The following is a 26,189-nucleotide window of genomic DNA, read 5'->3' on the forward strand; positions in this document are numbered from 1 at the left end:
TAAGTTATGTGTGTGTGTATATATATATATATGAAGAGTTCAGATGCAAAAGCCTCTAAATGCCATTTGAAATTTTCTTCTTTAATGATGATTTTTTATCAAACTTGTATATTTTATTTCATTAATTTCACTTAAATAGCAATTAATAGGTAATTATCATTGCCATTTAAGTGAAATTACTGAACTTAAATATACAAGTTTGATAAAAATCATCATTAAAGAAGAAAATTTCAAATGGCATTTAGAGGCTTTTGCATCTGAACTCTTCATATATACACTCTAAAAATATGCTGGGTTGTTTTAACCCAACTTTGGGTCAAATTTGGACAAACCCAGCCATTGGGTTACATTTTTACATTACATTTTTAATCCCAATGTTTGAGTTTGTCCATATTTGACCCAAAATTGGGTTAAAACAACCCAGCATATTTTTTAGAGTGGTATGTATTACAATGTGTGTCTCAGCCAATATTTTTCAGTATTTTGGATCTATTTTTATTTGTGTAAAAATAGTAAATATTGGAAATATATATATATATATACACACTCAAAAAAAATGCTGGGTTGTTTTAACCCAACTTTGGGTCAAATATGGACAAACTCAGCTGTTGGGTTACATTTTTAACCCAATGTTTGGGTTTGTCCATATTTGACCCAAAGTTGGGTTAAAACAACCCAGCATTTTTAATCCAGGTAATTTGGATCCGTTTTTTCCTAAATGTGTGTGTGTGTGTGTCTCAGGGCGATGGGGAACCTCCAGCAGTCTCTGGTGTGTTTCGAGAAGCGTCTGGTGGTGGCTCATGAGCTGGGCGAGTGTGGAGGGAAGGCTCAGGCGTATGGAGAGCTGGGCAGTCTGCACAGCCAGCTGGGGAACTACGAGCAGGCCATCTCATGCCTGGAGCGGCAGCTCGCCATCGCCCGCGACACACACGACCGGCTGCTGGAGGGCGACGCCAGCTGTGGACTGGGCGCCGTGTACCAGCTGATGGGCGAACACGACACGGCTCTGCAGTTTCACCAGCTGGACCTGCAGATCGCGGAGGAGACGGGCAGCTCCGGCTGTCAGGCCCGGGCCTACGGGAACCTGGGACTCACCTACGAGTCTTTGGGTAATTTCGAGCGTGCCGTGGTGTATCAGGAACAGCATCTGAGCGTCGCCGCTCAGACCAACGACCTGGTGGCCAAAACGCTGGCCTACAGCAGCCTGGGACGCACACACCACGCTCTGCAGAACTACTCGCAGTCCGTCATGTACCTGCAGGAAGGTGAGAGTGACCGCTTGTGTCTGATCAAAGTGTGTAAAGACTTTTACTAATGATCTGAATTTCTGGTGTGTGTGCGTGTGTGTGTGTGTGTGTGTGTGCGACGACGCATGCGTGCAAGTTTGAATTTATGTGTGTGTGTGCTTGCGTGCTTTTTGCTAGATATGTGTGTGTGTGTGTGTGTGTGTGTTTGCATCCAGGATTTCTTATGGAATATTCCAATATGTGCATAAAAAACAACTATATATCACCTCATATAGTAAGATATTTTAATCTTTTGCCAGTAAACAACCATCTAGCAACTCACACACACACACACACACACACACCAAACCCACACGCAAAAACAAACACATGCACACACACACACACACGCAAACAAACACCTCCACACACAAACTCACATGAGAGACACACACACATACACACACACCTACCTAGCAACAAGCATGCAGGTGTGCACACACACACACACACGCACGCACAAACAAACAAACACATGCACATACAAACACACACACAAATAAACACATGCACACACAAACACAGACGATACACACACACACACACACGCACAAAAAAACACATGCACATACAAACACACACATACAAATAAACACATGCACACACAAACACAGACGATACACACACACACAAACAAACAAACAACACATGCACATACACACACAGACACACACACAAACAAACAAACACATGCACATACACACACAAACACAGACACACACACCTAGCAACAAGCACGCAGGCACACACACACACACACACACACAAACAAACACATGCACATACAAACACACAAACACACACATACAAATAAACACATGCACACACAAACACAGACGATACACACACACATCTAGCAACAAACATGCACCCACACACACAAACACATGCACACACAAACTCACATGAGACACACACACACACACAAACAACACATGCACATACACACACAGACACACACACACACACACACACACACACACACACACCTAGCAACAAGCACGCAGGCACACACACACACACACACACACACACATGCACATACAAACACACACATACAAATAAACACATGCACATATCTAGCACACACACAAACAAACACATGCACATACACACACAAACACACACACACACACACACACGCACACACACACATTGAAAAGTTTAGGATCTCTGAGTTTTTTTAATGTTTTTGAAAGAAGTCTCTTCTGCTCATCAAGGCTGCATTTATTTCATCAAAATACACTCAAATATTTTTATCATTTAAAATATCTGTTTTTTAATTGCTGCTCAAGAAACATTTCTGATTATTATTCTCAATGTTGCTATTATAATATTTTAGTCAAATGCTCATGTTTTGTGACCGTTTTTGTCTTTACTGTCACTTTTGATCAATTGAATGCATCCCTGCTGAATAAAATGATCAGTTTCCTTCGAAAAAAAGTCACGAAGATCTCAGCCTTTCATGTGTGTCACTTTAGGTGGATATATTGTTCATTTAGTAAGAAAATTCCTTGATGCACATCAAAAAAGTCCTGAATGTTGATTTGAAAACTGAAAAATTGTTTGAAAAAGCAATACTTTAAAAAATTTTTTTTATTTAATTCCACTCTCCAGTTGTCTGTCTCTACACCACAGTCTACTGATTCAGTTTTTGTTTTTGTTTTTACATAAATGCAATAATTCAAGACTCTAATGAACCTTTCTTGGTTTTCTGGGTGAAATATGACCATTGTTGACACATATACCTCTTTCAGATCTTTATTCAGTTGAGAGGGAAACAGGCCGTTGTTTATTGAGGTATAAACGTCACGTTCAGACTCGTGTTTACATGCTCTCAGAGACATCTGGTGGTTTGCTTCCTCTGAGGACATTGAAATTCAGCTCATTTGTTTGGCTTCTGGTGTTACCCTGAGCTGGAGTGTGTTATCAACCCACCGTATGTTCCTATAATAATCCTATTTATGATAAACAGGTGAGCGCTCTCTAACACAACGAAGCTGTCCGGTTCCTGAACAAATTGTTCATTTGAACCGGTTCTTTTAGTGAACTAGTTTAACCACTGTCTCATGGTTTATATGAAAAGGTGTGTTGATGTTTTAGACACCGATGTTTCACATCATTATTGGGTGCTTTAATCAGGGTTTGTACAAGGTGCTCAAAGTACTACTTGAATTTGACTTTTTGACAAAAAAAAAAAAAACTTAAAACAGCCATATTTATGAAGAGGTACTTAAAGAAGTAGTTGACTTTAAAAAAAAAAAAACTTTTGCTGATAATTTCCTCACCCCCATGTCATCCAAGATGTCCATGTCTTTCTTTCTTCAGTCGAAAAGAAATGAAGGTTTTTGATGAAAACATTCCAGGATTTTCTCTATATAATGGACTTCAATGGGGTCCAAACGGTTCAAGGTCTAAAAGACACTTTCAGTGCAGCTTCAAAGGGCTTTAACGACACCAGACGATGAATAAGGGTCTTATCTAGCGAAACCATCGGCCATTTCAAAAATAAATTAAAAAGTAATAAAAAATGCTCGCCTTGCTCTGTTCTGTGAAGCGCGTTCGTGACTCTCCTGTTCGAACTCGTTCATCAAAATGAACAAATCTTTTTTCGAGTCATTTGGTACATTCAGCGAACGAAATGAACGAAATGACTCAAAAAGATTTATGAACTGAAACTTTCATTTGGACCTTGAATTTTTTGGACCCCATTGTATGGAGAAAAACCTTCATTTCTTTTCGACTGAAGAAAGACAGACGTGGACATCTTGGATGACATGGGGGTGAGTAAATTATCTGCAAAAGTTTTTTTTTTTTTTTTTTAAGTGAACTAATCCTTTAAAAATTGCTTTACTAACTTAAAATACAATATATTTTTTCGAAAAAAACGAAAAATACAATATTTTCACACAAATTTAACACCGCAGCCTGTCTGATAATACAAAGTATGGCAACTTTATAATATAAAATATTATTTATTGAACAATAATGGTCGTTATAAACTTTGTATTTAATATTTATTATTAAATACGTTGTAAGTTGTATTTTGGATACTTTATATCTGTAATTTGAGTTTTAAAAATCCTTAAAAAATACTAAAGATATTGTTTGAAAAGTGAGATCTCAGATAATAGACCAAAAAAGTAGTTCTGGAATTTCTTTTTACTGGATCAGCACGAACCCTGTTTATTGATAGTATTGTGCATATGTGTAATAGCACGATTATGTAAACTTATGAGGCACTTGTTCATCTAAAAGAACCAGTTCACGGAAAATCATTTCCCGTTTTGTTAAAAGGGTTTGTAGTTGAATTAGGTGTCCACTCAATAAAAGCTGTCCTGTCTCGGTGAAATGGCTTTCCTCGGTTCTGTCAGCTGTCAGGAAGCGAGCGTCTCACGGGCGGCCGAACGCTTTAATCACCTTCATCCTGGACTTTTGACAGTGACCTCAGCGCTTCTTCCCTCCTGCGAGAGTGGCGGACAGTGGGAAAAGGACAGATAGATGCGGATCCCGTCTCGCACACTCTTTGCCAAAGGCCACCGCTTCCCTCCATCTGACAGCCAATTAACTAAGAGTGGAGGAGGAACTCTCACTCTCAACTTGGTTTAGCGTTTAGTTTAAGTTGTGCAGAGAACCGTAGCTTGTCAGGCTCCACGTTTTGCTTGTTGTGTGTTTGATAATGAAGGTATTTGATTGGTTCGGCAACGGAAAATTAACGGGCAAAATTTTTCTTTTAGTTTGAAACCAAGCGCCAATTTTCCGGTCTCTCTCTTGAATCCTTCATAGAAGTGACTTAAACTGCAATTCATCGACTGGCCACTAGAGACCGGCTGCAGAAGAGAGTCAGTCCCATAGACCCCCATGTTAAAATTCCCAACTTTACAGCAGAGAAAAGTATGTTTACATTCTGGTATAAAACGTTTTTTCAGTCAATATAGTTAATATTACCCTTCATGACAACTGTGAGGGGGGTGAATGTTTTTATAACCCATCCGTTTAAATTATATTAAGCCTTAAAGTTCTGCATAATTAAGGGCGTGGCCACTTGAGTGACAGGTGGATTGCCGCTGATGTCACTACTAGCCATTTGTCTGCTGTCTGTTAGCGTCACGTCTCCATGTCCATTTTTGTTTATCCGGGAGTGACGCGGCCAAGATGGCGACGACAGGCTCCGCCCACTTTGGGCTTCAAAAATGCTCTTCAGAAACAGACACAGACACTACGTCCATATTATTTAAACTATGGTTGAAACTGGCGGTTGTGGAAAAGGGCGGGACATTTCCCAAACACGCTCAAAGCGCTTGACCAATCACAACACACTGATCCAGCCGACCAATCAGAGCACAGTGTGGTTTTCAGAAGGAGGGGCTTCATAGAGACAGGAGTGTTACTGACAGACTGGGAAGAGAGGAGCCGCAACAATGGAGAATATGAGGAGAATAATCAACATTCAAGCCTAGTAAAGCACAAAAACAACATCAACACTTAATACATGTTGGTCAACTTTAAACAGTGCAATATTCTAGACGTGACCTGTGATTATTTGATCTGACTGTCAAACAGCATGTATGCACACTACTTTCTGTCAGAATTTGTTTATTTAGGATAAAGAAATGGATAATTGGATATAGTGTTGTATTTGCCCATTAGAGACATGACTTGACTGAATACACAGTCTATAATTCAGACCGATGTGGTCGTGTAGATGGTTTTGAGAGGGGAGCATTTCTTTTGTCTTGGGTTTGAACTCCAAAGGAATCAAAGTGGGATTGAAACGCGATTAAAGTCTGTGTTGAACGGGGGGAAAAATCATTTCTGAGGCTTTTCTTTAGATCAGTGCCTGATGAGACCTAAATACCAGCGCGTCCCGACAGCCATGTCAAAGTCTGATGATGAAAAACATAAAAACAGAGAGAATGAAAAGAACGGAGGAAGAAAAGACAAGGGGATGTTTTGAAGGCTGTTTTTGTAGGATGATTAATTGCAGAGCGCACGAAAATATGAATTTCAAAACGAGACACATTCGAGAACTGATTTCAACCACTTCTGGGTTTGAGTGCTGAGAGTTTCGTATATGCTTTTATTAAAGGAATACTTCAGCCAGCAAAAGAAAATGCATGTTTGTTTTTTTTCCTCTAAACCCTTTTTCCAGATAAAACAGAAGGAAATAGTATGAAATCAAAGTATATACTCAAATGTTTGGGGTTGGAAAGATTGTTTAATGTTTAAAGAAGTGTTTGATAAAACAGTTATAGTATGAAATATTATTACAATTTAAAATAACTGTTTTCTACTTGAATATACACTCTTAGAAGAAATGGTTCTATTTAGAACCAGAAATGGTTCCATCCCCCGCTTCATATATGGAACTCCAAAATGAACCATTTTTTTTTTTTTTTTTTTTTTTTTTGGTAAAAGGTTCTATTGGCCAAGTATGGAACCCCAGGGTTCTATATAGAACCCAGAGGAACCCTTTTTTAAAAAAAATAATAATAATAAATAATAATTATATATAATATATATTAAAAATATAAATTAAATATATATTAAAAATACATAACATGACAAGCACATTGCTAAAACTCAACATCAAAATAAAAACAGAAAATAAACAAAATAAAAGCTTATTAATAAATAATAATAATAATAATACTAAAATAACAATCTTTGTCTGGAAGAGAAAGACTACTATTATCAACTTTGTATCTATATTGCAAACAAACACGGACTAAAAGCCAAAAAGCATACAAATTTGATATATTAAAACAAGAATGAGATGAGTGAACTTAAACTGTTCGGTGTGTCTCAGGTCTGCGTCTGGCGGAGCAGCTGGGCCGTCGAGAGGACGAGGCCAAGATTCGACACCGTCTGGGGCTCTCGCTGTGGGCCAGCGGCAATCTGGAGGAATCCCAGCACCAGGTACAACACACACACACACACACAGCCAATTTACCACAGTCCCCGCACAGGATGCTCATGAACGCTCTTCTTGACAGAGCTCCACTGTCTCTGCTTCTTCTAATGATGTGTCTGTATGCGTACGTGTGTTTGCGGACTTGTCATCGCCGTCAGACTCTTCACTTGTGACTTCATCAGTGTGTGAGACAAACAGAGGCTGGATTTGATGTTCAGGCAGTCTCTCTCTGCACACACTCTCTGTGCATTCAGGCCCTAATGATTCAGTCCAAACGAGACGAACGGTTTGTTTGAGGATTTGGATGTAGAGCGATTCATCTGATCCGATTCCATTCGTTAGCTTTAATGAATCGATTGAGTAATTCATCCGAGTCACTCAAAGCTGCAGTGTGTGATTTCTGTGTCACTAGCAGCGCTGAAGTGAACCAAATGGTCACGGCCAAAGTGCACACCATTGATTTGTTCAGAAATCAAACAAATTTTCTGTTCAGAAAGTGCAAACAAAGCTTTGTTTTGAGCGCCACAGCTTGAGCAAGTGATTCACAAGTCGATGCTAAAGGGGTCCGAGTGAATCATAAAAACAACAGAAATCAACCTGAGAATTTAGCCTACTGAACTATTCCTGATTGATTAGTTTAAACAACGTTTGAATCCAACATTTAATATTTTTAACATTCAATATCTTTAACATTTAATATAATATGGATGCATGATATATATATATATATATATATATATATAAAGAACTTTGAAATCTTTTGTATTATGTCTTTACTTTCACTTTTGATCAATTTGATTTCTGTTGAATAAATAATAATAATAATAAATAAATAATAAATACACACACATGCATGTATATTTAAGAAAAAATATTATATATGTGGGTGCACTGTGTATAATTATTTTATATATATAAATACACACACATGCTTGTATATATTTAAGAATTTTTTTCATGTATATAGATTTATATATAATTTATATTTTATATAAATATAAATATTTTATATATAAATACTATTTTTTTCTTAAATATACATGCATGTGTGTGTATTTATTTATTTATTTATTATTATTTATTTATTATTTATTCAACAGAAATCAAATTGATCAAAAGTGAAAGTAAAGACATAATACAAAAGATTTCAAAGTTCTTTTGAACTTTCTATTCTTCAAAGAATCATGAAAATGGTTTCCACGAAAATATGAACTCATTGATAATAATCCTAAATGTTTCTTGAGCATCAAATCATCATATTAGAGTGATTTTTGAAGGATCATGTGACACTGAAGACTGGAGTAATGATGCCGAATATTAAGCTTTGATCACAGGAATAAATTACAGCATACTATATATTCACATAGAAAACAGTTCTTTTGAATATTAATAATATTTCACAATATAACTGTTTTTACTGTATTTTTGATCAAATAAACGCTGAGCATAAGACTTTCAAAAATCAAAATTCTTTCAAAAATCTTACCAACGCCAAACTTTTTATGTCAGTCAATATTGTATATTTTTTTATCCCAATCTGTTTACATTTGGATTATCTTGGACTAAATTAAAAGAGCAATAAAAGATCATTGTATAAAGATTCAATCCTTCAGTTGTTGAAGAGCGCTGTCTCTTTAAGAGCTCATGAGTGTGCTGTGAGAACAATTTATAATCGTAAAGCTGTATTTAATGTCTCATAAATGAGTTTTGCTGAACATGAAACGAATCTAAAGTGTTTCTTTGATTGAAAATATATTAGAATAAAATAAATGTCCAAAAAATAAATGATGTAGGAAAATATTAATAATTACTAAAAAAGTATACTTTTGTTATGATTTAGACATAGCTGTTTGTTTTTCCTGTCACATTTTAGGATTGCTTTGTGCTCTAATCTTTCCAATAACAAACATGAAACCAGACTGAGGTGTATTGAACCTCTGATATTATGTATTGAGCTCAAAGTGACAGATTTTATTAGATTTTTGGTCTGATTTCTCGAGGTGGTCGGCTCAGACGGTGACGTCTCTGTAATCGTCTGCTCGGATCACATTTCATCATGGCCGTCTGGGCAGGAAAGCTCTCGATTGTTCTTCTCCCTCTGTAATACACAGAGCCGTTCTCGCGTCTCGGTTACGGCGGGTCTCAAGGATGTTGATCGCATATGTGCCGAACGTCTACAGGGAGACGGAAGATTAGAGGATAATGTGTTTATATCATCGTACAGCCAATCTTGTCAATTAAGCAGCTGTGCCGTTGGGCAGGGACGTCTGAAAGAGGGAGAAACAGTCGTCTCGAGCCTCACGCGCCTCTGGCAGCAGCTGTCAATCAAACTGGCACGCCACGGACCACGCGTTCAGATTGGTGCTGCTGTTGTTGAGTCCAGTTGTGTGTGTGCTGCAAGATCTCACAAGGAAACGTCACTTTAACAACATTTTTCCCTCCAAAAAAGTTTTGTAATACTTTAGGGTGTTTTTAAAATGATTGCTTGGGTATTCTTTTATTGTCTTGAGACAAAAGAGTCCTGCAAAGGTCTCTAAATATAGCGTGGGTCTGTGTAGGTGGCATGAAATGGAAGTTGTGCTGCTCTCTTCTTCCATATAGTGACGTATGTTCAAGTGAAAAGGCTTTTGGAATGAGAGCAAATGTAGGCGGGGCTTGATTTTATCCGTGGGGAAGTGATTGGATGTTTACGGTTTGCTATTGGTGGATCTCATGTGAGTGACAGGTTGCCCCGCCCTTGTCATAAAAGAAAACGTCACAATATTCCTCATTTAAATAATTAATTTGCAGAATAAAGGGGCGGGGCCTGGTTGAGTTAGTTAGTAGTGTGTTGAAACTGGCGGTTATGGTAAGAGGGGGGAGGGGGGCATTTCCCAAACACGCTTGACCAATCACAACACACTGCTCCAGCCGACCAATCAGAGCACAGTGTGCTTTTCAGAAGGAGGGGCTTCATAGAGACAGGAAGTAAACAGAGCGTTACTGACAGACCGGGAAGAGAGGAGCCGCAACAATGGAGAATATGAGGGAGATAATCAACATTCAAGCTGGAAAACCTGTTCTAGTAGAGCACAAAAACAACATCAAGAGTTTAAAAAAGGGCATATAGGTAGGCCTGTCACTGTCACGATAACAAATTTTGCTGGACGATAAATTGTCCAAGAAATTATTACGATAAACGATAATATTGTCGTTCCGAGACCATTTACATCTAAAATAATGATAATGTCATAATAATGCAGGTACACATTTTCTTAACACAAAATGCACTTGAATAAATACCAAAAACAGTAAATAAAATGTTTTTGTTGTGACTATATAGGCCACAAGAAGTTATTCGTATTTTTTTTTATCATGTTTATTCACTACATGCTATCTGGCAACAAAGGATTCCATTCATTATGCTAAGCTAAGCTAGCGGCGGCGCTGCCAAACTAAGACAATATATGTCCTGAGACAAAAATGTATTTGCCCACCAAACTAAATGACGTTGAATGTCCCCATAGGCGTAATTTGCGGGTGGGACAGATGGGACATGTCCCCACCACTTTTAACCTACCCAGCTCCACCTCCTCATCCCTAACCCCACCCCTAAACCTACCCAGCTCCACCCCCTGGTCCCTAAACCCACCCCTAAACCTACCCAGCTCCACCTCCTCATCCCTAACCCCACCCCTAAACCTACCCAGCTCCACCCCCTGGTCCCTAAACCTACCCAGCTCCACCCCCTGATCCCTAAACCTACCCAGATTCACCCCCTGATCCCTAACCCCACCCCTAAACCTACCCAGCTCCACCCCCTGATCCCTAAACCCACCCCTAAACCTACCCAGCTCCACCCCCTGATCCCTAAACCTACCCAGCTCCACCCTCTGATCCCTAACCCCACCCCTAAACCTACCCAGATCCAGCCCCTGATCCCTAACCCCACCCCTAAACCTACCCAGATCCACCCCCTGATCCCTAAACCCACCCCTAAACCTACCCAGCTCCACCCCCTGATCCCTAAACCCACCCCTAAACCTACCCAGCTCCACCCCCTGATCCCTAAACCTACCCAGCTCCACCCTCTGATCCCTAACCCCACCCCTAAACCTACCCAGATCCAGCCCCTGATCCCTAACCCCACCCCTAAACCTACCCAGATCCACCCCCTGATCCCTAAACCCACCCCTAAACCTACCCAGCTCCACCCCCTGATCCCTAAACCCACCCCTAAACCTACCCAGCTCCACCCCCTGATCCCTAAACCTACCCAGCTCCACCCTCTGATCCCTAACCCCACCCCTAAACCTACCCAGATCCAGCCCCTGATCCCTAACCCCACCCCTAAACCTACCCAGCTCCACCCCCTGATCCCTAAACCCACCCCTAAACCTACCCAGCTCCACCCCCTGATCCCTAAACCTACCCAGCTCCACCCTCTGATCCCTAACCCCACCCCTAAACCTACCCAGCTCCACCCCCTGATCCCTAACCCCACCCCTAAACCTACCCAGCTCCACCCCTCAGATCTGGATCCGACTCCGCCCCCTGGATCTTGTGTACTGCAATGAGATGCTACTGAAAAGTTCTGCCACTGGACCATTGAAGTGTATGCGTGTTAATGTCGGATCTATGTATTTCTTCACGTGAAAAATTCTCACCACCAACACGTATTATATCTCATTAAACAACAAATTAAACACAATATACTATTTAAATCGATTGCTGGACATTGGTATGTTATTGTACATAGGTGTACATCTGATTTATGATTTAGCATTGTATTAGCCCACACACACCTGTCCCACCCACAAAGTTACGCCACTGAATATCCCCTATTTCTAAAAACAGTGGCGCGTTCCTTTAAAAAACGACACATGAATGAACTATAGTAATCCCTGCAATGAGAAAGTATGTTAGCCTCCACAATATAACAGAACGTGTGCAGGCTCCTGTAATGTGTCGAGCGAGCGTTTGTGTCTGCGTTTGCAGGCCGAAGAGTGGAGAAAATGAAAAGAAACCCGAGTCAGCTGATAGTACAGCGTGTGTGAGTAGTAATAGTAGCTTTTCATGGCCTTCCTCCCTGGTGACTCAGTTTGCTGTGTGTGTGTGTGATGTATAGACAGTTCTGGAGCGCTGCAGATTGCAGATGGAGTGTGTGTGTGTGCTGATGCATTCCGCTGTTAATTGATTGCAGGCTGGCTGTGCTGTATGCTGATGAAGGGCTCTCTGCAGCCGAACCCCTGAGAAACGCTGCATTCCACGCCACAAACACACACATATATCTTGAAAACACATAAATACTCAAACATGCAGCCTCAGCCAGCGCTGAAGTACAAGCTACTGCTCATGTGAAGGAGGACGGCGTGACCAGACCAATACACTGTAAACAATGTAAACAATTCTAACTTCTAAATGAAACAAAAAATGAGTGTATTTTACAAGAACATAGTAGTTCAGTCTGCTTCAAAATGTCCTGTCACCATTGAATCGTTTATTGATTAGTGATTTTTTTATTTCACCAGTGAGTCATTTATTTGATTAATTAACCTTTCTTTTCACCACTGAATCACTTATTGATTAGTGAATCTTTTATTTCACCAGTAAATCGTTTATTTGATTAATAGTGAATCTTTCTTTTTTACCAGTGAATCATGTATTTATTAGTGAATATTTTATTTCACCAGTGAATCGTTCATTGATTAGTGAATCTATTATTTTACCAGTGAATTGCTTATTTATTAGTGAATATTTTATTTCACCAGTGAATCGTTTATTGATTAGTGAATCTTTTATTTCAACAGTGAATTGTTTATTGATTAGTGAATCTTTTATTTCCACTGTGAATCGTTTATTGATTAGTGAATCTTTTATTTCACCAGTTAATTGTTTATTGATTAGTGAATATTTTATTTCACCAGTGAATCGTTTATTGATTAGTGAATCTTTTATTTCACCAGTGAATCGTTCATTGATTAGTGAATATTTTATTTCACCAGTGAATCGTTTATTGATTAGTGAATCTTTTATTTCACCAGTGAATTGTTTATTGATTAGTGAATCTTCTATTTCACCAGTGAATTTGTTTATTGATTAGTGAATATTTTATTTCACCAGTGAATCGTTTATTGATTAGTGAATCTTTTATTTTACCAGTAAATCGTTTATTGATTAGTTAATATTTTATTTCACCAATGATTCGTTTATTGATTAGTGAATATTTTATTTCACCAGTGAATCGTTTATTGATCAATGAATCGTTTATTTCACCCGTGAATCGTTTATTGATCAGTGAATCTTTTATTTCACCAGTGAATCGTTTATTGATCAGTGAATCTTTTATTTCACCAGTGAATCGTTTATTGATCAGTGAATCTTTTATTTCACCCGTGAATCGTTTATTGATAAGTGAATCTTTTATTTCACAAGTGAATCGTTTATTGATAAGTGAATCTTTTATTTCACCAGTGAATCATTTATATAGTTTATTGATTAGTGAATCTTTTATTTCACCAGTGAATCGTCTATTCAATCATTGAATCATTTATATTATCTGTAAATCATTTGCATCTGTGAATTGGTATTTACTGTACATAAACCATGCAAATGAATCAATTCACTAAAACAAATCAGACATCCTAAAACTACTTCGCGCCTGACGCGTAGAGTTTGACGCTTGACCACTTTGTGTTAATTCGCGTGTCAAGAGTGAAACCAACGCGCGTAAAAACGAAAGTTTAAAGCGAAATGTACGCGTGTAACGCGCGTCAGAATCGAAATCCGTTGGCAGCCATTGTCAGAACAGCGGCGTGGGGATCATCGTCGCCGTATATTTGTGTTACCGGACCCTAATAAATACCGTAATTTATTGAAGCATCATACTTCATCACGTGAGCAAGCAGCTAGGCTCCTGATTGGTTAACACGGCGCAAATTGACTCGGGCGGCAGACGCAAATTCGCGTCAAACGCGTGAATGCACAAATAGCACTAACTAAATCGAAAGCGCGAACTTGACGTGCGAATGAGGCGTTAGCTCGGCGCAGAAGGTGCGAATACGCCTCATTCTAGCGTCAAATTCGCGCGAATTGAGGGTTTGCCGTGTTAAGCGCGTTACGCGCAAATGATTTAGTCATTATTTAGTTGCAGGAATTTTTTACGCACTAACGCGTCTTTGCATTGACTTAACATTGAAATCATTCGCGCCTGACGCGCTATTCGCGTCCGATGTGAACGCACCAAAGTCCCCCCTGTGGTGAAAATCAAGCTTTTAATGTTGTTTATATGTTTATGTGGTGTTTTTAATACACTTTAAGACAAATAATGTGTAAATTCATAATTCGACAGCGTTGCTGAGTATTTTCTCCTTAAAACTGCAGTGAACCAAAGACAACAAGTTTCTGATGTCACACACTAGCTTGTAGCCAATCAGATCAACGTGCTGTCAGGCTTTAGCATATCATTAACATCGAACTAGCAGAGGAGGCCTGAGAGTGGATTTAGCAATATGTATGATGTATATTACTATGATATGATGAACTATATGCCTTTCTCCACTGACTTTCAACAAGTTGTTCAAAGCGTTTCTGATGATTGTAAGAAGAAAAATGGGAATGGGAATGTGGTTTGTGTAGCATTAGCATGTAGCAATGCATTGTTAGCTGTTTGATAACTTAGTCAAGCAAAATGCTAATCATATTAATTACCGTTATGTGCAGAGTGATACCGTTGTGCAGCATTTACCTCAGTTAGTTGACCGAGTGAATCTGTGAGCTGGTGTGAGTGAGTGGAGGTGGGGAATTAGCATATCCTGCATACTAAATGAGGTTACATTCAAGCTATTTTAAGGCATGAAGAAACTCGTGACACTACTGAAAAACTTAGCTAAGTTAGCATTGCTACTTTAGGTTTGTTCTCAACTCAGATGTCAGATATATACTCGTTTTCTCCCTCACGCACACGAGCTGTCAGCGGTGGCAGCGTCACACACACACACACACACATGTACGCTGACTCTGAATGAGAGCTTATCATTAGCCAGAAATACCACGTCAGTCATCCCACACACTAACTGGCCTCAAAACAGTTTCCATCACTAATCGAGACAGTGCAAACACGACTGTGGCTGTTTCAGGACGTTCTTGACTTGCTATGATTTGATTAAAGGCAGCAAGAAAACAGGCAAAGTTTAGGCGTAGAAGTCTGCTGCCCCCCGCTGGTCACATCTGAGCACTGCAGATAAACACACTGCTCTCATTAGGCTCAGTGGCGTGATAACACACGTTGCAGTGTTTCGTGATCGGTGTCAGAGCAGGTCAGTGCTTTATTATTAACACGTGTGGGTCTTGTTTTTGCCTCACAGCTGTACCGTGCGTCGGCTCTGTTCGAGACCATTCGTCATGAAGCCCAGCACAGCACCGACTACAAGCTCTCGCTGTTCGACCTGCAGACCTCCTCGTACCAGGCTCTCCAGAGGGTCCTCGTCAGCCTTGGTATGAATATCCTCCTCTTCTTCTTCCTTCCTGCTTATATCATGCGGTAACCCTTAAGGATTAATGTACAGTCACTCTAAAGGGGTTTATTTTGCTAAAATGATCAGCTGACTGGACACTGCAGGAACTTCTTAATGAGTTAATTACTCTTTTTTTTTTTGACTTGTTTACCAGTTCAGATATGTAAAAATCCTTGAAACATGATACATTTGTGTATTATTGTAGATTTCCTCACTTGATGTTAACTTGTTTGTACTTAAAATGTGAAAAATATATTATGCTAGTGTTGCTTTTCAAGCAAATTTATCTTTGTTCAAGGATTTATAGATGGTTAGAAGTATTTTATGCTCATCAGATTTATTTGGGGGGAAATACAGTAATCTTTTGAAATATTTACAATTAGAATAACTTATGAATATATTTTAAACATGTAATTTATTCCTGTGATCATTACTCAGTCTTCAGTGTCACATGATCCTTCAGAAATCACTCTAATATGAGGATTTGATGCTCAAGAAACATTTATGATTATCAATGTTGAAAACAGTTGTGCTGTAGAGGATCATTTGATTCAAAAGAACAGGTTTTTTTGTAATACATATTTTTTGTAACATTATAAATGTCTTAAAGGAGTAGTTCACTTTTAAAAAAAACTTTTGCTGATAATTGACTCACCCCCATGTCATCCAAGATGTCCATGTCTTTCTTTCTTCAGTCGAAAAGAAATGAAGGTTTTTGATGAAAACATTCCAGGATTTTCTCCATATAATGGAGTTCAATGGGGTCCAAACGGTTCAAGGTCTAAATGAGTTTCAGCGCAAACTGTTCAAAGGGCTTTAAACGATTCCAGACGATGAATAAGGGTCTTATCAAGCTAAACGATCGCTCATTAAAAATTTTTTTTTTTTAAGTTTTATAAGCTCAAATGCTCGCCTTGCTCTGTTCTGAACTTGTTTATCAAAATGAACAAATCTTTTCCTGAGTCAACTCGTTCATTTCGTTTGTGAAATGAACCAAATGACACGGAAAAAGATTTGTTCATTTCGATGAACGAGTTCACGAAGGAGAGTCACGAACGTGCATCACAGAACAGAGCAAGGCGAGCATTTGAGCTTATAAAACTTAAACTTTATTTTTTTTATTAAATGAGTGATCGTTTCGCTTGATAAGACCCTTATTTATCGTCTGGAATCGTTTAAAGCCCTTTGAACAGTTTGCAGTTTGTACTGAAAGTGTCTTTTGGACTCATGGTGTTGTTTATATGTGTATGTATTGTGAGCCGTCTCTCAAAAATGTTATTATATCCCGATGCAATGACAAATTAAGGCTAATTGTAATGTTTGACTCAGGGCATCACGATGAAGCTCTGGCCGTGGCGGAGCGCGGACGCACTCGGGCTTTCGCCGATCTGCTGGTGGAGAGACAGACGGGCCAGCAGGACTCGGACCCGTACACACCCGTGACGGTCGAGCACATTCTGGACACGGTGAACGGGCAGCGGGCGCTGGTGCTCTACTTCTCCCTGGCGGCGGGGTACCTGTACAGCTGGCTCCTGGCCCCGGGGTCCGGTAAGACACTCCAGAGTCCGGCTCAAACCCCGCTAGGGTTCATTAATGAGCTCCCGCCATGCTGAAATATACACTCTGGATAACTGCATACGGTCTGAAGGACATATCACTCATGGGGAAGCTTCAAAAACACAAGCTAAATATATCCGTCTGATGCATGTGTGTGTGAGAAACAGAGAGAGTATGCGTGGCATGATGAGAAAACAACACTTTTAATGCATAGCACAAACTGATGCTCGTTAAAGGAGTAGTTCACTTTTAAAAAAGCTTTTTCTGATAATTTACTCACCCCCATGTCATCCAAGATGTCCATGTCTTTCTTTCTTCAGTCGAAAAGAAATGAAGGTTTTTGATGAAAACATTCCAGGATTTTCTCCATATAATGGACTTCAATGGGGACCAAACGGTTCAAGCTCCAAATGAGAGTTTAAGTTCGTGAATCTTTTTGAGTCATTTCGTGAATTTCGTTCCTTGAATGTATCAAATGACTCAAAAAAAGATTCGTTCATTTTGAGTTTGAACAGGAGAGTCACGAACGAGCATCACAGAACAGAGCAAGGTGACCATTTGATCTTATAAAACTTAAACTTTGTTATTTATTTATTAAATGAGCGATCGTTTCACTAGATAAGACCCTTATTCATCGTCTGGAATTGTTTAAAGCCCTTTGAACAGTTTGCACTGAAACTCTCATTTGGACCTTGAACCGTTTGGACCCCATTGAAGTCCATTATATGGAGAAAAATCCTGGAATGTTTTCATCAAAAACCTTCATTTCTTTTCGACTGAAGAAAGAAAGACATGGACATCTTGGATGACATGGGGGTGAGTAAATTATCAGCAAAAGTTTTTTTTTTTTTTAAGTTTTTTTAAAAGATTACCGGTAGTTGGGTCTTCTTCATTTATCGGTCATGCAATAATGTAAAAAAACGTGTGTGTGTTTGAACTATGGAGAGAAAGCACAGAGAAGTCATTTGACTCGCCTTACTGCGTGCAAAATATTTATACGCAATAGAGGGAATGCATTGACGTCACTTTCCCGCCGGAACAACCCACCTCAGCCGGACCGAGTGGCAAAAGATCTGCTGCGTGACTGGATTTAATAGGGGAAAGTGCGACTAAAACGAACAATTTGATCAATTTAAACTAAATGTTGGACTCAATATAGTGTTCCTTACAACTTACTAAAGATCCAGTGATCTATGGATATTAACATGCAGCCAGGAATCGTGTTGCCTGACGTTTATGTTTGCCTGATTTCGACACCGGGGAAATAAAAGCAATATAAACCTGAACATAAAGCAAATATGCCTGTGAATGCTTTATATAAATACAATATAGGTCGGTCTAAATCCGGGTGATCACTTATATCAGTGTTATATATAGCCTATATATATCATCATATCGTCCAGCCCTAAAACTTTATAGTTTTTTTTTTTTTTGGTCAATGTTTATTAAAAAACATCCAATAATGCAGAATATGCAATGATATATATGTAATTGATGAGTTGTTTATATATAACAATATAAAATATATGTTATAAAATATAAAATATATATTTTCTCCTCTTTCTATAGCAGTCTGTAAAAATATACCTCTGATTTTTTGTCAAATCTAGTTGTACAGTCAATCGCAAAGCTCTTTCCCACTTTACAAGTGTTGTGTTTGTTTTTCGCGGCATTCACGGTGAATTCACGCACATTCCCTCTATATGATAGTATTTGATAATATTGATATAGTTCTCATATATGAGCTGTGCGTGCAAGCGGAGGCAAACAGTGGACAAAGAAAACAGTTATTCTAAATTATATATAATAATATTTCAATTTGTACTTTTAATTAAATAAATGCAGCCTTGGTGAGCAGAAGAGGCTTCAAAACCATTCATTAAATAACTTTTGACAGGTAGTGTAAAGTGTGTGTCTTGCAGAGCTCAGACTGACGTAAGCGTTGGAGTGATGTGTGTGTGTGTGTGTGTTGGGGGGGAGGTGTCAGACAGACACAGCACACGCCTGAACCCTTCATCAGAGACACGCTGAGACACTGTCTGTCTGTCTGTCTGAACACACACCAACACACACACACACACACCGCACTTTACACTAACAGATCAATAAGACACACACTTGGCTATTGCAGAACAAAAACAAACACAAATAAGTCAATAAACTAAAGACTACTGATGTAAATAATAGGCTTTATGTACATATTTACACACATATAGTCAGAAAGTCAAAGGCCTGCTAGATGAACTCAGTCGGCTGATTGCACTAATTAGTTCTCCTGGCTGAAACACTGCTAATTAGCAAACCCAGGTGATACTGAGGAGGAGGACTTTTAGTTTCTGAACCTGGACTCTACACCTCAAGTTCATTTATTTCAGTAATTCAACTTAAAATGTGAAACTAACATATTATATATTAGTTATAATAGCCTTTATTTGTTATCATTTTGATGATTGTGAAAACCTTTTCACTATATTCTACTTTTGAATTTGGGGTTTTCATAAGCTGTGAATCATAATAATCAAAATTATAACAAATAAAGGCCTGAAATATCTCACTTTGCATGTAATGAGTCTATATAATAGGGATGTGCATCTCCATAGCTGAGGCCGATGCGATACACATCTCGATGCACAGCCAACGATACGATACACATAAGGAGATACCGATGCGATGCAATACGATTCACTACTATTACGATGCGGTGCGATCCGATTTCTATTCGATTCAATGTAATGTATATGTAAAATATAATGCATTTCAATATGGTATAGATAGTTCACTCTTATTTCATTTATTCAGACATACAGCAAATCATTAAGTATAAGTGCCATCTGACTTTTTTTTTTTTTTTATCCATTATTTAACCAGGTAAAACCCATTGAGATTAAAAATCTCTTTTGCAAGGGAGACCTGGCCAAGATAGGCAGCAAAATTACATCACATCATTACATACGTACAAAGACACACATATAAAATTTGCCGATTATGCACTTACAAATGAAATCTCAACGAAAACATTGACATGTGAGGGAGTCCAACTCAAAACTTCTCATTCTCAACTTAAAAACACTTAAAGGAATCAATTTACTAAGTTTTAATTTGTTCTGCAGTAAATTCTTTTATTGCATAGTTCTTTCATCTTTTTTTCAAAAAACCAATAGATTAAATAAAAGCACTGTTTTAACAAACAATTACAAAAATAAAATAAAAACTTAATAAAAACACATCTTTTATAACTATTTAATGCAAAAAAAAAAACTATTATTGTCAGTCATAGGCTGTATAATAAAATATTGCTCACAAATGATTGGTCACTTTTTAAATAGTAAAAGTATAGCGCATCTGCTAATAATTATATGTGAATTAATCGTTTTTTTACTAATGCAGATGTTAGAAACGATCAAAAAATGCCAACTTGTATCCGATGCACACTTATTTAAATCAATGTATTGCATTATTAGTTTTTATGCCAATGCACCGATGCAAAACGGTGAATCTTACCATCCCTACTATAATATATTAGTTTCACCTTTTAAGTTGAATTACTGAAATAAATGAACTTTTGAACGATATTCTAATTTTTCAAGTTTCAACTCTATATACTAGTGTGTGTTTAATGTAGCAAGTTAGGAACACAGGACAAAAATTCATATTTTCGTGAAGAAAGCATCTGAAAAACGTTAAAAAGATACAGTTTTTAACCCTAAAACCGTATTCTGGACAAATGTGGGCAAAATAGTTTTGATTTATTTAAAAAAATACTTTCCTTGATCTGAGCGGTACAAGACTTGGCTGCTTTTCCTAAATTTGCTTCCTGAACACACACTTTTTTTATGAGTCGATTCTACAATGTTAAGCGAGTAAAAAAAACTCCTTAATCTTGTATTTGGGTCAAAAATGGGCACCCATAGAAATGAATGGGAAAAACTGTAATTTAGAGCATTCTAAAATAAGCCAAAATAAGACAGCAAAGTCACTTCATCTTTAGGTTTTAGCTCTAAGAACTTATTGGAATGATATTTTAATGTAGTTAAAAAAATTAAATAAAATAAAACATATAAATAAGCATAATTTACATAGAAAATATGGTACCTTTTGAAGTAAATAAATTCAAAAATACCCCCAACATAAAAATAAACACCATAAATGGATAGACAAAACTTTATCGAAGACAGTGATATAACATTTATAATAAATAAAAATTAGGATCACACCTGAGTCCTCTGTGCCCACATTTGTCCACAATTACAGGATTAAGGGCTATAAAGTGAATACGGTTTGAGGGCTACAAAAATACATTCAAAAAAGTTATTATTTACCCAGAATGCAGCTGTTACACACTCAAACAAGAAATAACAGTTGTTTGACCTAATCTGGGTTTGCGTCACTGTCAAAAGTATAGCATCGAGTGACACACACAAACACACACATGCTCAGTTTCACACTGTCCTACTCCTCACACCTCCGGTTCCCCGCGGCGTCATTGTGCCGCCGGCTGTTTGGTGAAGCTGGTAAAAAGCTGCGAATTAATGCAAAGCGGCAGTACCACCTGCCTCCCTAATGCCAGCCGTCACAACCACACACACTCCACAAATATAAATATACATATATATGTGTGTGTGTGTGTGTGTGTGTTAGTTTTAGTACACCAAAAATCCCAGTACACGCACTCACACACGCCTGTATCTCTCTGGACAGCTCATTTACTTATTTATTCCAACATTGACGTCTGAAAGCGGGAGTGCTTTTGCTCATTTACAAAATTCACCTAACGAGATTTCAGCCCGTCACAGGAGACCGCTGACCTTGCTCGGGACTCTCTATACATTACTCTAATTTCATTATTAGGCAAAGCACGCACTTTATGTCTAAAACACTGGAGTCTGAGACCTGTTCGGTCCAGTCTGAATGATTGTGTTTTACATCTGACCTTTGAGTGTGATGGCGAAATCGGTAACACTTTACAATAAGGTTCATTGATTTATTCACTTACATAAACTAATAATGAGCAATACATTAGTTACAGGATTTATTAAAGGGATAGTTCACTTTGAAATCAATTTTTGGTATGTTTTATCTTACCTCAAGGGCATCCAAGATGTAGGTGTCTTTGTTTCCGCAGTATTTTCAATTGCAATACTTTTAGGTCAAACCGTTCTTGTCTGTCAGTCATATAATGGAGGTCTATGGTCACCACCTCAAAGAGCATGCACAGAGAAGTCCAAATTAAACATGATTTAATGACTCGTAAATGTAAGTACACATTGATGGCCTAAGACACGAAACGAGCGGTTTGTGTGAGAAAACGAACAGCATTTATATCGTTTTTACCTCTTGTAATCACAGTCACGTCCAAGTGATCTGAGGGCGCGGGCGCTTTATGGCTGTGGTTACAAAACGATATAATTACTTATATAAAACGCTCGTTTCGTGTCTTAGGCCATCAATGTGTACTTACATTTACGAGTCATTAAATCATGTTTAATCTGGACTTCTCTGTGCATGCTCTTTAAGGTGGTGACCATAGACCTCCATTATATGACTGACAGACAAGAACGGTTTGACCTAAAAATGTCAAAATTGAAAATACTGCGGAAACAAAGACACCTACATCTTGGATGCCCTTGAGGTGAGATAAAACACACCAAAAATGAATTTCAAAGTGAACTATCCCTGTAGTTAACTAATGAACCTTATTGAAAAGTGTTACCGTGAAATCATTGATTTATTGCTTTTATAAAACATCACCACCAGCAATATAATTAACATTGGTTAATGATAATAATCAGCATAATCATATTTGTTTTGATAAGTAATATAGTTCCTGACCTTTCTCACAGGGATCCTGAAGTTTCACGAGGTGTATCTGGGCGAGGGCGCGTCGGAGGACTTCCAGGAGGCCGGTGGCGGCGTCATGCCATCGTCTCTGGAGCAACACATCGCTAATGCCCGTGAAGCTCTGGGTGTGGACTCCTACTACAGCAGGTGAACGCATGTCATGTGTGGAAACACCCACGCGACCTCATTCCTAGCGCCCGTTTCACACATACTCCGTTTGCGGTGTGTATACAGTACACGTAACTGATCTGCGGCTGTACCACAAACACATAGGCCTGCTCACTATTTTTATTTCAAATCCAGAAGTTATGCAGCAAGTTTTATGAGAAAAAAAAAAGTTTTGTCAGCATTGCGATTCTCTTTGTACACATACAGTATGCAAACTTAAATGGACAATGAAACACAATTTAAGCATTACTTCTATATTAGGTTGCTCAAGCAGGTGGTCAAATATTTAACCATGTACTTATGTTAAAGGAGTAGTTCACTTTTAAAAAAAACTTTTGCTGATAATTTACTCACCCCCATGTCATCCAAGATGTCCATGTCTTTCTTTCCTCAGTCGAAAAGAAATTAAGATTTTTGATGAAAACATTCCAGCATTTTTCTCCATATAATGGATTTCAATGGGGTCCAAACGGTTCAAGGTCCAAAAGACACTTTCAAAAGGCTTTAAACGACACCAGAATCTAGCGAAACGATCGCTCATTTCAAAAATAAATAAAAAAAGTTTAAGTTTTATAAGTACAAATGCTTGTCTTGCTCTGTTCTATGATGAGCGTTCGTGACTCAAACTCGTTCATCAAAATGAACAAATCTTTTATCGAGTCATTTGGTTCATTTCGTTCGATGAATGAACCAAGTGACTCGAAAAAAGATTTGTTCGTTTTGATGAACGATACTGAACTCAATATATGATATTAAGACATATCATCATAACAGGTTTACAAAAAAATGAACTGTTGATTAAAATGCTAATGGGCTCTATGCACGGCGTTATTTCCGGTGAAGGATTAAGGATGCTCGATAACTTCCGCCGATCATAGAGTCCAATGCAATACCGAAAATTTATATGAATTTTATACTCCATGGTTATACTAATGAAACGTTAGTCACAAAAACAGATGAAACAGACACCCCTCGTTGTGTTTATGCTTCTTTTTAAAACGATATTAAATAAACATAACTATATATAAAATTACATCTAAACGTATGTACGTTTCGTTTCAAAGACGGGAGGACAGTAAATATTGAAGACTCTGTCATAATCCCGTTTTCTCCGGTTTTCCTCCGCTTTAATCTACACAACCGGAAATGGACGAGCATCCTTGCGTCAAATGCGGAACTTATGCGTGCATATAGCCCATTGTGTGTGTAAATGAATAGATTTTGACTTGGTGCTGAAACGCAAAGCACAGGACAACAATAGAGACACCAGAATAACAATATTCATGATTCTGAAGCTGAAAATACAGAATTATTGTTTTGTTATTTTTAGTTTAGAGCTTTATTAATCCCCGTGGTGCAATTAGTTTGAGGTTACATGCTGTCTCACGTAAAACACTTAGCACGTACAGTCAAATACATTAAAAAAGGTAAATTTATAGCGATTTGTAGAACATTTAATTGCCCTTAGACGTCGTCCAAATGCAGCGGATGTGCACTCTTTCACTGACTAGATATATTTAAAATAATGGTAACTGGTAACATCATCATTTGGCATTTTGAGGACCCCTATTGCATTATTAAACATTATATTCAACATTATATATAGTAGTCTAACCGACATTAAAACTCTGAAAGCGTATGGTAATTTTTTGGGTGAACTATCCACGATAAAGATTTAAAGGAGTAGTTCACTTTTAAAAAACAACTTTCGCTGATAATTTACTCACCCCCATGTCATCCAAGATGTCCATGTCTTTCTTTCTTCAGTTGAAAAGAAATTAAGGTTTTTGATGAAAACATTCCAGGATTTTTCTCCATATAATGGACTTCAATGGGGTCCAAACGGTCCAAAAGAGCAAACTCGTTTCAGTGCAAACTGCAAACTGTTCAAAGGGCTTTAAACGATTCCAGACAATGAATAAGGGTCTTATCAAGCGAAACGATCGCTCATTTAATAAATAAATAACAAAGTTTAAGTTTTATAAGCTCAAATGGTCGCCGTTCGTGACTCTCATATTTGAACTCGTTCATCAAAATGAATGAATCTTTTCCAGAGTCAACTCGTTCATTTCGTTCGTTGAATGAACCAAATGACTGGAAAAAAGATTTCGAGTCACGAACACACAGGTTAGGGTGTTGCTGGGTAAGATTTAACAATGTTTTTCCCAATAAAAGAGCATGTCCGACTCCAGTGTTCATGTAAATGTGTGCGTGTTAGCGTCTTGATGGATGGATGGTTGGTTGGTGGCTTCGAGCGCAGCAGGGATGAGTGTGCATGTGTGTGTGTGTGTCGATGCCCTGCAGGAACATCTCAGCGATGCTGTCATATAGGCCACAGCGCACTGATCTCTGGGAGTTATTCACCTCTCACATCGAGACGAGACGCTGCCGCAGAGTCGAGCGTACTCCGACACGTAATTAGGTGAAGACGCCGGCAGGTTTGGAGGAGCAGAATGCAGAGAAGGATGGCAGAACGTCAGAAGCTCTTGGTGTGAATTAAGCAGCAGCCTGAAACAAAGGCCATTATTGTACGCGCGCGTCTCTTGTGCCAGCGCATTAGTCACCAGAGGTGTGATGGCTTCTCCCAGCGAGCTCTGCGCTCATCCCTGCCCATTAAAAGATAATTTAGCGCTCGACTGAGGGCCTGCGAGCAATCTTTTCCACTTGGTTGGGTGCAATATGCCACCTTTGAAGACCCCATTCATTGTGCAGAGAGAAAGAGGCACGAACAGGATCTGTGATACCCGCGACCGTCTGCAATATGAGCGATTATGCTTCGTTTAGCGAGACCTCTCCCACCCTTTAGTCGAGACAGATCATGAGATTCACGTGATTAATGCACAATTTCAGCTGGATTGTTAATGCGACTAGTGTTTGTCCTTGCAAAACTCAGCGGATGTGTTTAATATGGTTAAAGGAGTAGTTCACTTT

At 38.5% G+C, this 26,189-nt stretch overlaps 1 protein-coding gene across 4 annotated transcripts in view; it reads left to right on the forward strand.

Annotated features, from left to right (window-relative positions):
* The window catches only part of ttc28 (tetratricopeptide repeat domain 28), a 352,746-nt gene that overhangs the window by 298,358 nt on the left and 28,199 nt on the right, over positions 1 to 26,189 (forward strand). For all 4 annotated transcript variants that reach the window (XM_039676346.2, XM_039676347.2, XM_039676348.2 and 1 more), the window contains 5 exons: positions 742 to 1,265; positions 7,096 to 7,205; positions 15,546 to 15,675; positions 17,025 to 17,243; positions 23,093 to 23,237. In XM_039676346.2, the coding sequence (XP_039532280.2) occupies positions 742 to 1,265; positions 7,096 to 7,205; positions 15,546 to 15,675; positions 17,025 to 17,243; positions 23,093 to 23,237 (1,128 nt within the window). The remainder of the gene's footprint in view (positions 1 to 741; positions 1,266 to 7,095; positions 7,206 to 15,545; positions 15,676 to 17,024; positions 17,244 to 23,092; positions 23,238 to 26,189) is intronic.

The sequence above is a fragment of the Pimephales promelas genome, chromosome 23 (assembly GCF_988280905.1).
Source record: "Pimephales promelas chromosome 23, fPimPro1.hap1.1, whole genome shotgun sequence".
Taxonomy (NCBI): Eukaryota; Metazoa; Chordata; class Actinopteri; order Cypriniformes; family Leuciscidae; genus Pimephales; species Pimephales promelas.